This window comes from Thalassophryne amazonica, chromosome 14 (assembly GCF_902500255.1).
Source record: "Thalassophryne amazonica chromosome 14, fThaAma1.1, whole genome shotgun sequence".
NCBI lineage: Eukaryota > Metazoa > Chordata > Actinopteri > Batrachoidiformes > Batrachoididae > Thalassophryne > Thalassophryne amazonica.
This window is the reverse complement of record NC_047116.1, coordinates 7317395-7330281: the sequence shown is the minus strand read 5'-3', so window position 1 is coordinate 7330281 and position 12887 is coordinate 7317395. Positions and strand designations below refer to the sequence as shown.

The 12887-nt window shown below is 42.5% G+C and overlaps 1 protein-coding gene across 1 annotated transcript; it reads right to left on the bottom strand.

The window, feature by feature from the left end:
* Window positions 1-2361: 2361 nt before the first annotated feature.
* lacc1 (laccase (multicopper oxidoreductase) domain containing 1) lies at window positions 2362-12374 on the bottom strand. The gene is made up of 5 exons (XM_034186774.1): window positions 11804-12374; window positions 6296-6474; window positions 4368-4533; window positions 4070-4295; window positions 2362-3502 (listed from the first exon to the last, which is right to left on the bottom strand). The coding sequence occupies exons 1-5, from the start codon at window positions 12285-12287 to the stop codon at window positions 3283-3285; spliced, it is 1275 nt and encodes a 424-aa protein (XP_034042665.1). The 5' UTR covers window positions 12288-12374; the 3' UTR covers window positions 2362-3282.
* Between the last annotated feature and the right edge of the window lie 513 nt (window positions 12375-12887).

Below are 12887 nucleotides of genomic sequence, written 5' to 3'. Positions count from 1 at the left end.
AGGCCGATGATTCCATAATTTTTTGCCAGGGGTTGTAATATGTGGACTTGGGTTATACTCCTGGTTATGCTACCTGGCTGGGTCCTTGCACAACACGCTGACCGTATTTTCACTTCTTTTTTTTTTTTTTAACTTGTTTGGGAGGTACTGCAACTTGTATAACAAACAATCGCACATTTGACGTTGATGATGATAATGACTATTTATAAGGGGCTTTCATATGAATCAAAGCACTAACAAAATAAACTGGTAATAAAATAATAAATGACCGTAATAAAAGAATTCAACAATGCACAAAATACCCAAATTCTGATTTTTTTTTTTTGTTTTGTTATTTTAAAGGTGCAACATACTCCAGTGCAACTTGTATACAGGTTTTTCCTCTGCAAGAATCATTTCTTAAAAAGTGCACCTTATACTCTGGAAAATAAGTAATCAAATGGTCTCAATCCACCCAGCTGTAAATAGGTTCTGTCCTTGGCTGAGGAATTAACCTACATCTGTCTTGTGTCCTGTCTAGGGGAAGTTGTAAGCTCTCACCTGCTTCAACGTATGGAATCCAGAGATGGGTTCCAGCATGAATGGTGTCAGGGGCCTTATATAGGACTAACTACTTTTTTTCTGAAATGAAATAATTCTAAAGAGACTGGAAACAAACAGTTAACTGGAGGCTGGACGGCCTCACCCAAAACGCATTAAACACAACCAGTAGTGAGACTGCAGACTGTTCGACCAGGTCAGGGTCCAAACTAGTGACTTGTTCTTTCTTGGTGTAACACTTTCCAAACATTGTTTTTGTATGTCTGATTGTGCCGCGGGTTTGCTTTATATCGAGGATTGTCACTTTAAACTCGAAATAGCCTGGAGTTGAACCAACGCGTCACTGTGACTTCCTGTAGGGGGCGCTGAATAGAACGGTGCTCACCCGTAATCATTGCTGCTTAGATCATTGCGCCGTTGTGGATTTCAAGGCAAGCGTTTAGCGTAAGCGAGGTTTTGGTTTTCATATTACTGTGATTAAGGACCTTGGGCATCAAATCTTTCCTACTCCAGAACTGTTGGTGGCGCTGTACAGCATTTAAAGCAACACTTTATAATTTATAGCTGCGATGAGGAGTTTGTTACTGAAACTTGGCACATTATTAATCCCGCCTTCAGCCATTAGCCCCGCCCACAGAGCTCAGTTCATTGAACAGCTCATCAAACATGGATGTCAGGTGCGTTATGCCTCAACAGTGTTTGCATCGTGACGTAACAGTAACGACGACACGCCCACAAAACGATTGACCGCAGTGACGTGAACAACCTTCAGCTGTTAATCATGTGCGCTCACCGCCATGAACCCTGCAGTAATCCGAGCTGATGACGCAAAAACTGCTGATTTTAATTTAATGTTTTCTCAGATGTTGTAGCAAAACATTACCTTTGAAATTTGTTCACAGAAAAGCAAACTGTAGCTTATTTATTGACTCCAGCGAAGCCGCTGCTTCCTGGACGACGTGTTTACTGTTGTTTTGTGTTGTGTTACGTTTCTCCTGTTTTTAAATGGTGAGTTCAGGTGAAAACGACAAACATTTTCTCTGCAGTATCTGATAACAGCACATTTTTGCTGTTATAATAGAACTTTTTTGTTGTTAGTTTCAGGGCAGTTATTGATTATTTCTGTGTTGATGAGCATTTTTAAATCATTAAAGAACTGAACATGAAGACTTTCACACACCTCTAATGTGAACGTTGGCTTGCACTTTTAGATTTTTTTTGGGGGGGGGGGGGGGGGGGGTTGTAGCGTTTTAATGGAATTTCTACCCCCCCCCCACCAGTTTACGTGCATTCACATAAAATGAACTTCATTTCTGCTCGTAATTTTGATGGCTCGTGGATTGGTTTTTGCCTCCCCATTAACGCGCTCACTGTCTGTATCTGGACCCGCCCACTTGGCGTACAGGCTTTAATGCAGTGATGACAACATGCATGTGAAGTAGTTTTTCTGGGCTTTGACAAAGTTTGACAGATATTAAATTGTAACAGTTAAAGAGGATGAACAGAGTCTGGTATTTGATTTATCATGTAGTTTTGTCTTTTAGGCGATGTTTACGGTGTTTTCTAAGGATCTAACTGCAGTCTCATTGGCTCCGCCTACTCCCCCCCCCCCCGGCGAGACAACTTGCTTAAACTGCAGCAAATAAGGGAATTAATAGAAATATATACCAAACTTGAATCCTGAGTTGTTTATCCAGACATTGCTTGTGAAGTGGGTGTGTGCTGTAGTGGGCGTGCCATTGACTGTGAGACTGCAGTTAGACCTACTTATTTATCTATTTGACCTTCAGGGGAGTTTTTGTGTCAGTATCATTATGTACACTGGGACGAGGTTGGACACTGTTCATCTATAAATCTGAGGTTCTTCCTGCCGTGTGGAATCCCAGGTTTCTGCTCTTGACAATAAATTTGACTGCTGTGATCAGAACGCCGTTTGAATCTCATGGTCACCTGTCTAGGTTTGGCCCCTCATCGCTTTGTAACACGCCGGCTTAAAACTCGGCACGCCACTGACTATTTCAGCTCTTGGACCTTCGTTCTCCTGCCAAACATCCAGCGCCACCAAACGCCTGCGTCCAGCGATGTCCTGACTCTGTGAACTCTTTCCTGGGGTCACAATCTCAAAGACCAAGAACCCAGCTGATGGAGTCTTCAGGTCGCTGGACAGAGGTGTTTGGTGATGCCAAGACCTTCGAAGGTCTGAGTCTTTTGGGGAAAGACAATCTGTGGTGACAAGTGAAACGAATCATGAGGTCAAAACCCACACGGGACACGAAACCGCTCTGAAGTGGGTGAAAACCTTTTATTTTAAATTAGGGAGTGTGCACAGTATGTGCTGGATTGAATCCCCCTGATGTAGTTAAGCTCCAAACTGACACGACGCTCTCGTCTTAACGTGCTGTGACTGACGGCGTCGTCACCGTCCAAATATTTCTACATTAAATTACGTGGGTTTTGTTCATTTTGGCTGTTTGCTGAAAGTTTGAACCTGTACGATGGCTGTAAATGAAGACCATTAAAAAACAAAAAAGACTGCAGGTGATGTAACTGTCAATTCAAAATAAATATTCATTTTATAAGATGTGACATTTATGTGGTTTGTTTCTGTGTGTTTTGAGCATTTACACGTTGGACGCTTTTATGTAAAAATATATATTTTTTTACAAAACCAAGATGGTTCAAAATCCAGATATAGTCGCCCGGTTCTTGACAACCAGTGAAAACCAGTTTAGCCGGACTGGTTTAAATCCCAGCTTGGACTGAAGTTTGTCTGTTGTCTTTAATGCTGTTCATCTCTTTGATCCACAGAAAACCCAGTTGGGTGCCAAAGTTGGTTCCGTCTCTGACGTGGGAGAAGAAGTCTTTGGGGTGGCACGAGGTGCACGGTGTCACACAGCACCTGTCTGTCACCGTGTCGTCGTGGATGTGCTCAGGTTGAACCCCGCCTCTCTGGAGGAGGAGTCTGGGGAGGAAAAAACAGCTTTGGTTTAGTTGGCGAGCGGATGGTCAACAGACTGTAAGTCAAAGTGTGACAGAAACACCTCCAACAGGACGTTTAGAACGTGTTCAAACCCATCTGAATGTATTTGTATGATGATTCTAAAACTGTCAGGTTGAATTTAAAGATGGAGTCTTTTTACAATTTCCACAAATGTTACTTTATGTTGAAATCCAGTTATTATAAAGTCTATTTATTTCTGTGTGGGATCACAAAAGTACAACAAATTTTATGGCTGGTTTATTTATATACACACACACACACATATATATATATATATTGGGGGGGCTTAATTAAACTATAACAGTGGAAAAAGTCAGTTTGGTCCGTCAGAACTTGCAGACGATGATGTATGTGTGTGTGTGTGTATCCTGAATTTGCACCAAACACTGTGAAATTAGTTTGGGCTTTAAAAAAAAGTGCTCATTTTTAATTTCTTATTGAACAAACAGTTAATGGCGTTCCACCGGTCAGATTTCTGGAGAATGTAATCACTTTTTTTTTTTTTTTTTTTTTTTTGTGGAGTTGGACCTGGTAGCAAGGCGGATGTTGACGTGGGGTTTGGCTGATTGTGGATCAGGGACACAGTCTGGGTGGATGCAGCTGAACTTTAGCGCCTCTTCTTGCTCTAGCGTGAAACAACACGCTCCGACTGATGGCCCGACTGCCACCAAAATGTCGCTCACCCGGCAACCGTATTCTCTCACCATGGCATCTACTGTTGCCATAGCAACACCCATCAGCGTTCCTTTCCAGCCTGAGGTGGAGATGAAACGGAGCAGCTCAGCATCTCATCATATTTCTGCTTCTTTTGTTTTCTGACACCCACCTGCATGAGCGGCACCAATGACCTTTGACACCGGATCAGCAAAGAGGAGCGGCATGCAGTCCGCTCCCGGAGCTGTGATAACGACCCCCGTCTGATTGGTCACTATGGAGTCGTAGCTCTCTGGCTCAGCTTTGCTCATAACCCAGACGTCACTGGCATGGTTCACCTGCAACAAACAGACATGTGATGTCACAAAGCAGAACTGGCATTAAAAATAATAAGTTGGCTCCACTTACAGACCGAGTGCTATTGCTTTTTTTTTTTTTCCTTCCTTGGAGGAACACTTGACATCACAAACCTGGTGACATTCAGACTTGTTCCACCAGCAGCCAGAACAGAAATGTGTTGATGTAGAAACTCATTCACCTTTGCACACCCAGATGTGCTATTTTGCATATGTGGACATGCTATTTTGTGTATGCAGATGCTGTATTTTGCATGTGGGGATGTGCACGTGTGCAATGCACGCCTTAAACAGCACCTCATAATGTGAAATCGCCCACACAATGTGAATTTACTGCCAGTGTCTGCTACACTTGCACAGTCTGTCAGTTTGTACAACATATACCATATTTGTGTGTTACCTTTATATATTTGCATATTACTTTTATATTTTTCTGAATTACTTCAGTAGCTACTTTAATCTTTCTTTTTTAACTCATCAGGAGAGTTGCATTCAAATTTCGTTGTGCTCCACTGTGCAACGCAAAAGGAATTCTAATTCTAATGTGGATGAGCTATTTTGCAGGTTTCTGGTCTGAGAGGCCCGTAAGACTCCTTACATCCTAGAGGTGGAATGATACACTAGCTCCACAATACGATACCTATCAAGATAGCCCTATTGTTATTGCTGTTAATGATGTAGAAAATAATTCAGGGTGAATGTTTAATCCAAAAAATTATTCTATAAATTGTAATCGTTGGCACTACCTGGTTCCTGTTTGTATATTTTATAAGTCACTCATGATTCTTCTGCAAGATGTCATTGTTTCTTCTATGCAGTGCTGGAATTTTCATGGTATTCATTTCAAAATGATAGGATTATTATGATGTATCATTCAACCCCTATTAAATACATATTTTAGTGGTTACATAACCCCTGCTGGGAAGCTATAGGTTTACTGTTTCTGGCTGACTGCACCTGGGAGGTGGAGCAAAAAAACAGGGTCCTATTATAAAAATGTATAAGTTTGGCTCTGGGCTTCTATATTTTCTACAAGTGAATTTGACACTGCCCCCCAGTGGCTGCATCGAACTATATAACCGCGAACAGCCACAGAGTCCTTGCTAAAAACATGCGTCATGACTGATATGAAAACTGGACTTGCTTTGTGTTGAGCCAAACTTCCCTTTCCTGGGCCACATTGACCACCTCTGACTGGGGGATCCTGAGGCATTCCCAGGCCAGTGTGGAGATATAATCTCTCCACCTAGTCCTGGATCTTCCCCGGAGTCTCCTCCCAGGTGGACATGCCTGGAACACCTCCCTGGGGAGGTTCCCAGGAGGCATCCTTACCAGATGCCCGAACCACCTCTGTTGGCTCCGTTCAGCACGAAGGAACAACGGGTCTACTCTGAGCTCCCCATGGATGACCAAACTTCTCACCCTATCTCTAAGGGAGACACCAGCCACCCTGCTAAGGAAGCCCATTTCTCCCGCTTGTACCCGCGATCTAGTTCTTTCGGTCATGACCCAACCCTTATGACCATAGGTGAGAATAGTAATGAAGATTGAGCAATAGATTGAGAGCTGAGCCAAAAGGCGAAGCTCTCGAATGCAACACCGCCGCTGCTGCACCGATTCTCCAGCCAAGCTCACGCTCCATTGTCCCCTCACTCATGAACAAGACCACGAGGTACTTAAACTCCTTCACTTGGGGCAGGTTGTTGTTGTATACATAATAAATTAAGGAAAATCAGTTCCGTACCTTGACCATGCGTAGTGGCCGGGGGTGGAAACCGGCGTGGTGAGCCAGTCGCCGTCTGTTTTCCTGAACCACAGCCACGGGGTCTCTCCTCCTGGAACTACTAAACAGATTCAACGAGGACAAACTCGGGATGTAGGACACGCCCCCTGTGCGTGTGCTGAAGCCATGGCCGAAGCAGTCTGCTGAGACAACGAGAGTGCTAACGTCAAATTCTGTTCATCCCAAGAAACTTGGGCTTAAAAACACAAAATTACAAAAACACAAAATTAAATTATGGAGGTAAAGTCTTCAGCGTCTTCGTGCTCACTCATCCTCTCTTTACTCATTTTCATTTACTCGTCTAGTTTTTAGTTAGTTTATATTTGATATTTGCCATGAAAAATACACATTAGAATAAAAATTGTATTTTGGTAATCAGGTATTAAAATATTTTACATACTTCAGTGAGGAAGAGAAATGGATAAGTATTATTCAAGTATTAAATTAATCAACAGCTAGCTTGATAATTTGTTATTCTGGATTTTTTTTAAATGTATTTTGAAAACTTTCTGGTTTCTTTACTTCTATCTGGCAATAAACTATCTGGATTTTCAAAAAAAAAACCTGACATTTTTCATAATTTTATGGACAAAACTAATTGATTGCCTGATTATTTTCTTGAATAATCAATAATGAAAATAATTGTTTCTTACAGTTCTAACTCAGAACATTTGCTGAAATTGAAGTAGTAAAACTACAATGTACAAATACAGTAAAATCCTGCATTGAAAATGTTACTTATGTTACATACTGTTGGGTAGTTTGTGAATTTCCTCCTGTGGCTCAGTAGATCCTCACTGATATATAGATATATATATATATATATATATATATATATATATATATATATATATATATATATAAAGTTGTTTAATTGTATTTTGTATTGTTAACCTGAAACAACAAAATAACTGTCAAATTTATAATAATTGCTTCTGAGATGCAGTGAAGGTAAATTACAAGTACTGCATTTTGTGGAGTAAAGGTTTTTTTTTTTTTACTGCTTTGGGAGATCCTGTGACTTATATGCTGGTGTGACATGTATACTGAAGAAAAAGAAAAAAAAAATCACACAATCATTATTAATAAAATAATTCTAACCGCTATTTATATACAAATTTCCTGGGAATCAAAGCACAAATGAAAACCAACTTCTTCTTCTTTTTCGGCTGTTCCCGTTAGGGGTCGCCACAGCAGATCAGTCGTTTCCATCTCACCCTGTCCTCTGTATCTTCCTCTGTCACACCAACCACCTGCATGTCCTCTCTCAGCACATCCATGAACCTCCTCTTTGATCTCCCTCTTCTCCTCCTGCCTGGTGGCTCCATCCTCAGCATCCTTCTCCCTATATACCCTGGGTCCCTCCTCTGCACATGTCCAAATCATCTCAATCTCGCCTCTCTGACTTTGTCTCCAAACCGTCCCACCTGAGCTGTCCCTCTGATATGTTCATTCCTAATCTTGTCCATTCTTGTCACTCCCAAAGAGAATCTCAACATCTTCAGCTCTGCCACCTCCAGCTCTGCCTCCTGTCTTTTTGTTAGTGCCACTGTCTCTAAACCATACAACATAGTTGGTCTCACTACTGTCTTGTAAACTTTCCCCTTCACTCTTGCTGATATTCTTCGGTCACAAATCCCTCCTGCCACCTTTCTCCACCCACTCCACCCTGCCTGCACTCTCTTCTTCACCTCTCTACCACACTCTCCATTACTTTGAACAGTTGACCCCAAATATTTAAACTCATCTACTTTCACCTTTTCTACTCCTTGTAACTGCACTATTCCACTGGGCTCCCTCTCATTCACACACATGTACTCAGTCTTGCTTCTACTGACTTTCATTCCCCTTCTCTCCAAAGCATATCTCCACTTCTCCAGACTAGACTCAACTTGCTCTCTACTTTCACTACAGATCATGTCATCTGCAAACATCATAGTCCATGAGGACTCCTGTCTGATCTCATCTGTCAACCTGTCCATCACCACTGCAAACAAGAAAGGACTCAGAGCTGATCCTTTGTGTAATCCCACCTCCACCTTGAATGAGTCTGTCATTCCGACTGTGCATCTCACCGCTGTCACACTATTCTTGTACATGTCCTGCACTACCCTAACATACTTCTCTGCCACTCCAGACTTCCTCATACAATACCACAACTCTTCTCTTGGCACCCTATCATAAGCTTTTTCTACATCCACAAACACACAATGTAACTCTTTCTGTCCTTCTCTGTACTTTTCCAACAGTATTCTCAGAGCAAACATTGCATCTGTAGTGCTCTTTCTCGGCATGAAACCATATTGCTGCTCACAGATCTTCACCTGTTTTCTAAGCCTAGCTTCTACTCTTTCCCATAACTTCAGGCTGTGGCTGATCAGCTTTATGCCTCTGTAGTTACTGCAGCTCTGCACATCACCCTTGTTCTTGAAAATAGGAACCAGCACACTTCGTCTCCACTCCTCAGGCATCCTCTCACTTTCCAAGATTTTATTAAACAATCTGGTTAGAAACTCTACTGCCATCTCTCCTAGACATTTCCATGCCTCCATTGGAATGTCATCTGGACCAACTGCCTTTCCACTCTTCATCCTCTTCATAGCAGCCCTCACTTATTCCTTGCTAATCTCTTTTACTTCCTGATTTACTCTCACCACATCATCCAGCCTTTTCTCCCGCTCATTTTCTTTATTCATCAACTCTTCAAAATATTCCCTCCACCTTCTCAGCACACACTCCTCACTTGTCAGCACATTACCATGTGCATCTTTTACCACCCTAACCTGCTGCACATCCTTTCCAGCTCTGTCCCTTTGTCTGGCCAGTCGGTACAAGTCCTTTTCTCCTTCCTTACTATTCAACTTCTTGTACAGCTCGCAATATGCCTTTTCCTTTGCTTTTGCCACTTCTCTTCTCGCCTTACGCCGCATCTCCTTGTACTCCTGTCTACTTTCTTCATCTCTCCAACTATCCCAAAACTTTTTCGCCAGCCTCTTTCTCCTTATGCTTTCCTCGACCTCTTCATTCCACCACCAAGTCTCCTTGTCTTCCTTCCACTGTCCAGATGCCATACCCAGTACTGCCCTAGCTGTCTCCCTCACCACATCTGCAGTACTTTTCCAGTTGTCCAAAACTGCTTCCCCTCCAACTAGTGCTTCTCTCACCTGCTTGCTAAATTTCACACAACAGTCTTCCTCCTTCAGCTTCCACCATCTGATCCTTTGTTGAGCTCTCACTCTCTTCTTCTTCTTTACCTCTAAAGTCATCCTACAAACAACCATCCTATGCTGTCTAGTGACACTCTCGCCTGCCACCACCTTACAGTCTGTGATTTCTTTTAGCTTGCATCTCCTATAAAGAAGGTAGTCCACCTGTGTGCACCTTCCTCCACTCTTATATGTTACCCTGTGCTCCTCCCTTTTCTTAAAGTAGGTATTCACCACAGCCATTTCCATCCTTTTTGCAAAATCAACTACCATCTGTCCTTCCCCATTCCTATCCTTGATACCATATCTACCCATTACTTCCTCATCACCTCTGTTCCCTTCACCAACATGCCCATTGAAGTCTGCTCCTATCACCACTCTTTCATGCTTGGGCACACTCTCCACCACCTCATCTAACACACTCCAGAAATCTTCTTTCTCCTTCATCTCACAACCTACCTGTGGGGCATATGCACTGATGATATTCATCATCACCCCTTCAATTTCCAACTTCACACTCATCACCCTGTCAGACACTCGCTTAACCTCCAACACACTTTTAACATACTCTTCCTTTAAAATGACCCCAACACCATTTCTCTTCCTGTCCTCACCATGGTACAACAACTTGTACCCACCGCTGATGCTCCTGCTCTTACTTCCCTTCCACTTGGTCTCTTGCACACACAATATGTCTACCTTTCTCCTCTCCATCATATCAGCCAGCTCTCTCCCTTTACCAGTCATACTACCAACATTCAAAGTCCCCACTCTCATTTCCACCCTTCTAGTTTTCTTCTTCTCCCGCTGTTCGTGGCAACGTTTTCCTCCTCTTTAATTGCAGTAATTGAATAAATGCACTTAGTTACTCTGCAGCACTGCAGAGGACGAAGGACAGAGGACACAAACAGCTGGACTTAGGAAAAATATATATATGAGAAAAGATAATTATAATAATAATAAATAGTTTATTCATCCAGTCAGGAAGATGCAGGTATCCAGTAGCTTCAGTCAATCAATAAGAAAACTAGAAGCACTCAGAGAGTGCAAACCTCCGCCAAGGCCATGGGGTCACTGACGCCATAACATCTATACGCCGTGGAATCATTGAACCTAAAAAAGTCTAACAATGATGTTTGCTCAGTAGTAAAAAAAAGTTTCATCTGCTGTGACTGGATAGCATGTATCCTTAGCGCTTGGCATCACAGTTTATTGCAACTTGCACCTTTCCCAGAAGCTACTGTCATCTGAGCACTGATATTGATATTGCATGTGCTTATAGACAAAAACAAATGAGATAAAATTCAATTTATTATTCAACTAAACTGCAAATATATGATTTTTTTAACATTTATGAAACACTTCTCTAAAAAACAAGGCCATAGGGTCACTGACCCTAAGGAGATTCCCTCCTTGGCACAGTGATCTATTCAACAATTCAGTGTTACAACCTAAACTATGATACATATACTTTTCTTTCCTTTATATTTGACATCATTGACCATGAAAACATACCACTAGAACTTGGAATCACTTTTATGTCTTTAATAGTTCAAAAGTTATTGTATAAAACGATTTTTTCGGTAATGGCGGTTTTCTTCTGGATGTAGCTCCATAACATTTGAAGCTACATCAAATCTGATGACACCTTACTGAATCAGTACAGATTCAGCTATAATTTGGTGTTAGTTGTGCATCTCTAGCTTCATTTATCACCTCACACTGACACATTTTCTATTTTCCCTATATTTTTGCATATTCTAGATCACCAGATCTGGAATCCGGATCCGATCATCACCAAACTGTATTGTTTGATAGAACATTTGACTGTGTTACACCCTAATTTTTTTCAAGCCTTTCTGCCTTGTTTTGTGGAGTTAGAAACTAGAATGTCAAAATTCCCCCTATCCCGCAATGGTGAAGAATCCTTAAAAAAATTCCTGGATCCGGATCACGATCCGATCACCACTAAAATTTAATCACTTGTTCCTCTTGTCATTTCTAACCACTCCACAAAATTTCATCAAAATCCGTTCAAAACGTTTTGAGTTATCCTGCTGACAAACAGACAGACAAACAAACAAACTCGACCGAAAAGACATAACCTCCTTGGTGGAGGTAAAAATCAGTAAAAATAAATAAATAAATGAAAAGTAAAAAGTGCAGATGAGTCAGTTGTTGGTATTAAAAGGAGAGATGTTAATAATAATTTTAATAATTTGGCGCTGAGTGATTGAAGATGGAGGACAGACGACAGGCAGACCTGGGATCAGCGTGGACCTCAGCACCCTGACCTCTCCCGTCCACGCGGGAAGTTGCTGCAGGAACGTGGACACGTCCCCGTGGACGTCCTGAAGACACGCCCCGCTGTGGGAGGAGCCAGCGCCTCTCGGACAGGTGAGGTGTGACGTCACTGTGTAGTGGAAGGTGTAGACGGCCGTGAAGAGCTGGTCCCGGTACAGCTGTATGACGTCATGGCCCGCGGGGGACGTCAGGACGCGTACGCAGCTCAGGTCCAGCTCGTCCAACGTCTGTTTGAACCGGTATAAACACTCCGCCACGGACTCAAAGCCCAGGACCGTGACTGTCCCGGTCCAGGTCCCTGACCAGGTCCGGTCCAGGTGGCTGTTTGAGTCCCGACTCCCACACAGGAGGAAAACACGCGAGTCCGGCTCAAAGTCCGGCAGAACCGATCCGGTGTAGGCCGGACAACAGGCGTGGACTAGGTCCAGAAGAACCGTGGTCATGGTGGAGCTGGAACCTGGTCCTGATGGAGCTCCAGGAGCCGTGTGTCCTTATGAGGGACAGACGGAGACAGGACGCGGGGTGCACTTCCTCCACTGACTGGCTCCTCCCCCGGGGACACCCGGGAGGAGGAGCTTCAACAAACTGCCGGGAAACCGAATTTAAAAAAAAAACCTCTTCACACCGCATCCGGCTTCAGTCGACTTAGAACCCACGTCCACCCGAGTGACTTCCACAGAGGAACGAGAAGAAAAGGTCAAAGGACAGACAAAGTGGAGACTGAAAAAAAAAAAACCAAACATATTTTGTTTGGACAAAAATCTGTGTTTGGACAGTGGCAGAATTTTTGTAATTTTGTAACACCAGAACGGATTTGGAAAAAAAGTGAACATACTTTAGTCTGTTAGTTTAAACTAAAGAGGTTTTATTAAAAGGAGGAATTACAGCCATTTGTACATATCATCCATTTTTCACATCAGTGGAAAAAAGAATTATAAAATGTACTTTGAATACAAGTCAGAACTCACTTTTGGGAGACAATGAAAGGTCAAACCAGAGGTCATAACTGTCAAACATCTTGGCGCTAATATGAATTAAAGAGT

What these genes read in the sequence shown, in the direction of transcription:
- lacc1 (XM_034186774.1), bottom strand. Translation starts at nt 12,287, where the DNA reads ATGACCACGGTTCTTCTGGACCTAGTCCACGCCTGTTGTCCGGCCTAC. An exon ending in GGCCACTACGCATGGTCAAG is followed by an intron (nt 4,534 to 6,295) that starts GTACGGAACTGA and finishes TGTTTGTTGCAG; the next exon opens with GTGAACCATGCCAGTGACGT. An exon ending in AACATCCGCCTTGCTACCAG is followed by an intron (nt 3,503 to 4,069) that starts GTCCAACTCCAC and finishes TTTCCTCCCCAG; the next exon opens with ACTCCTCCTCCAGAGAGGCG.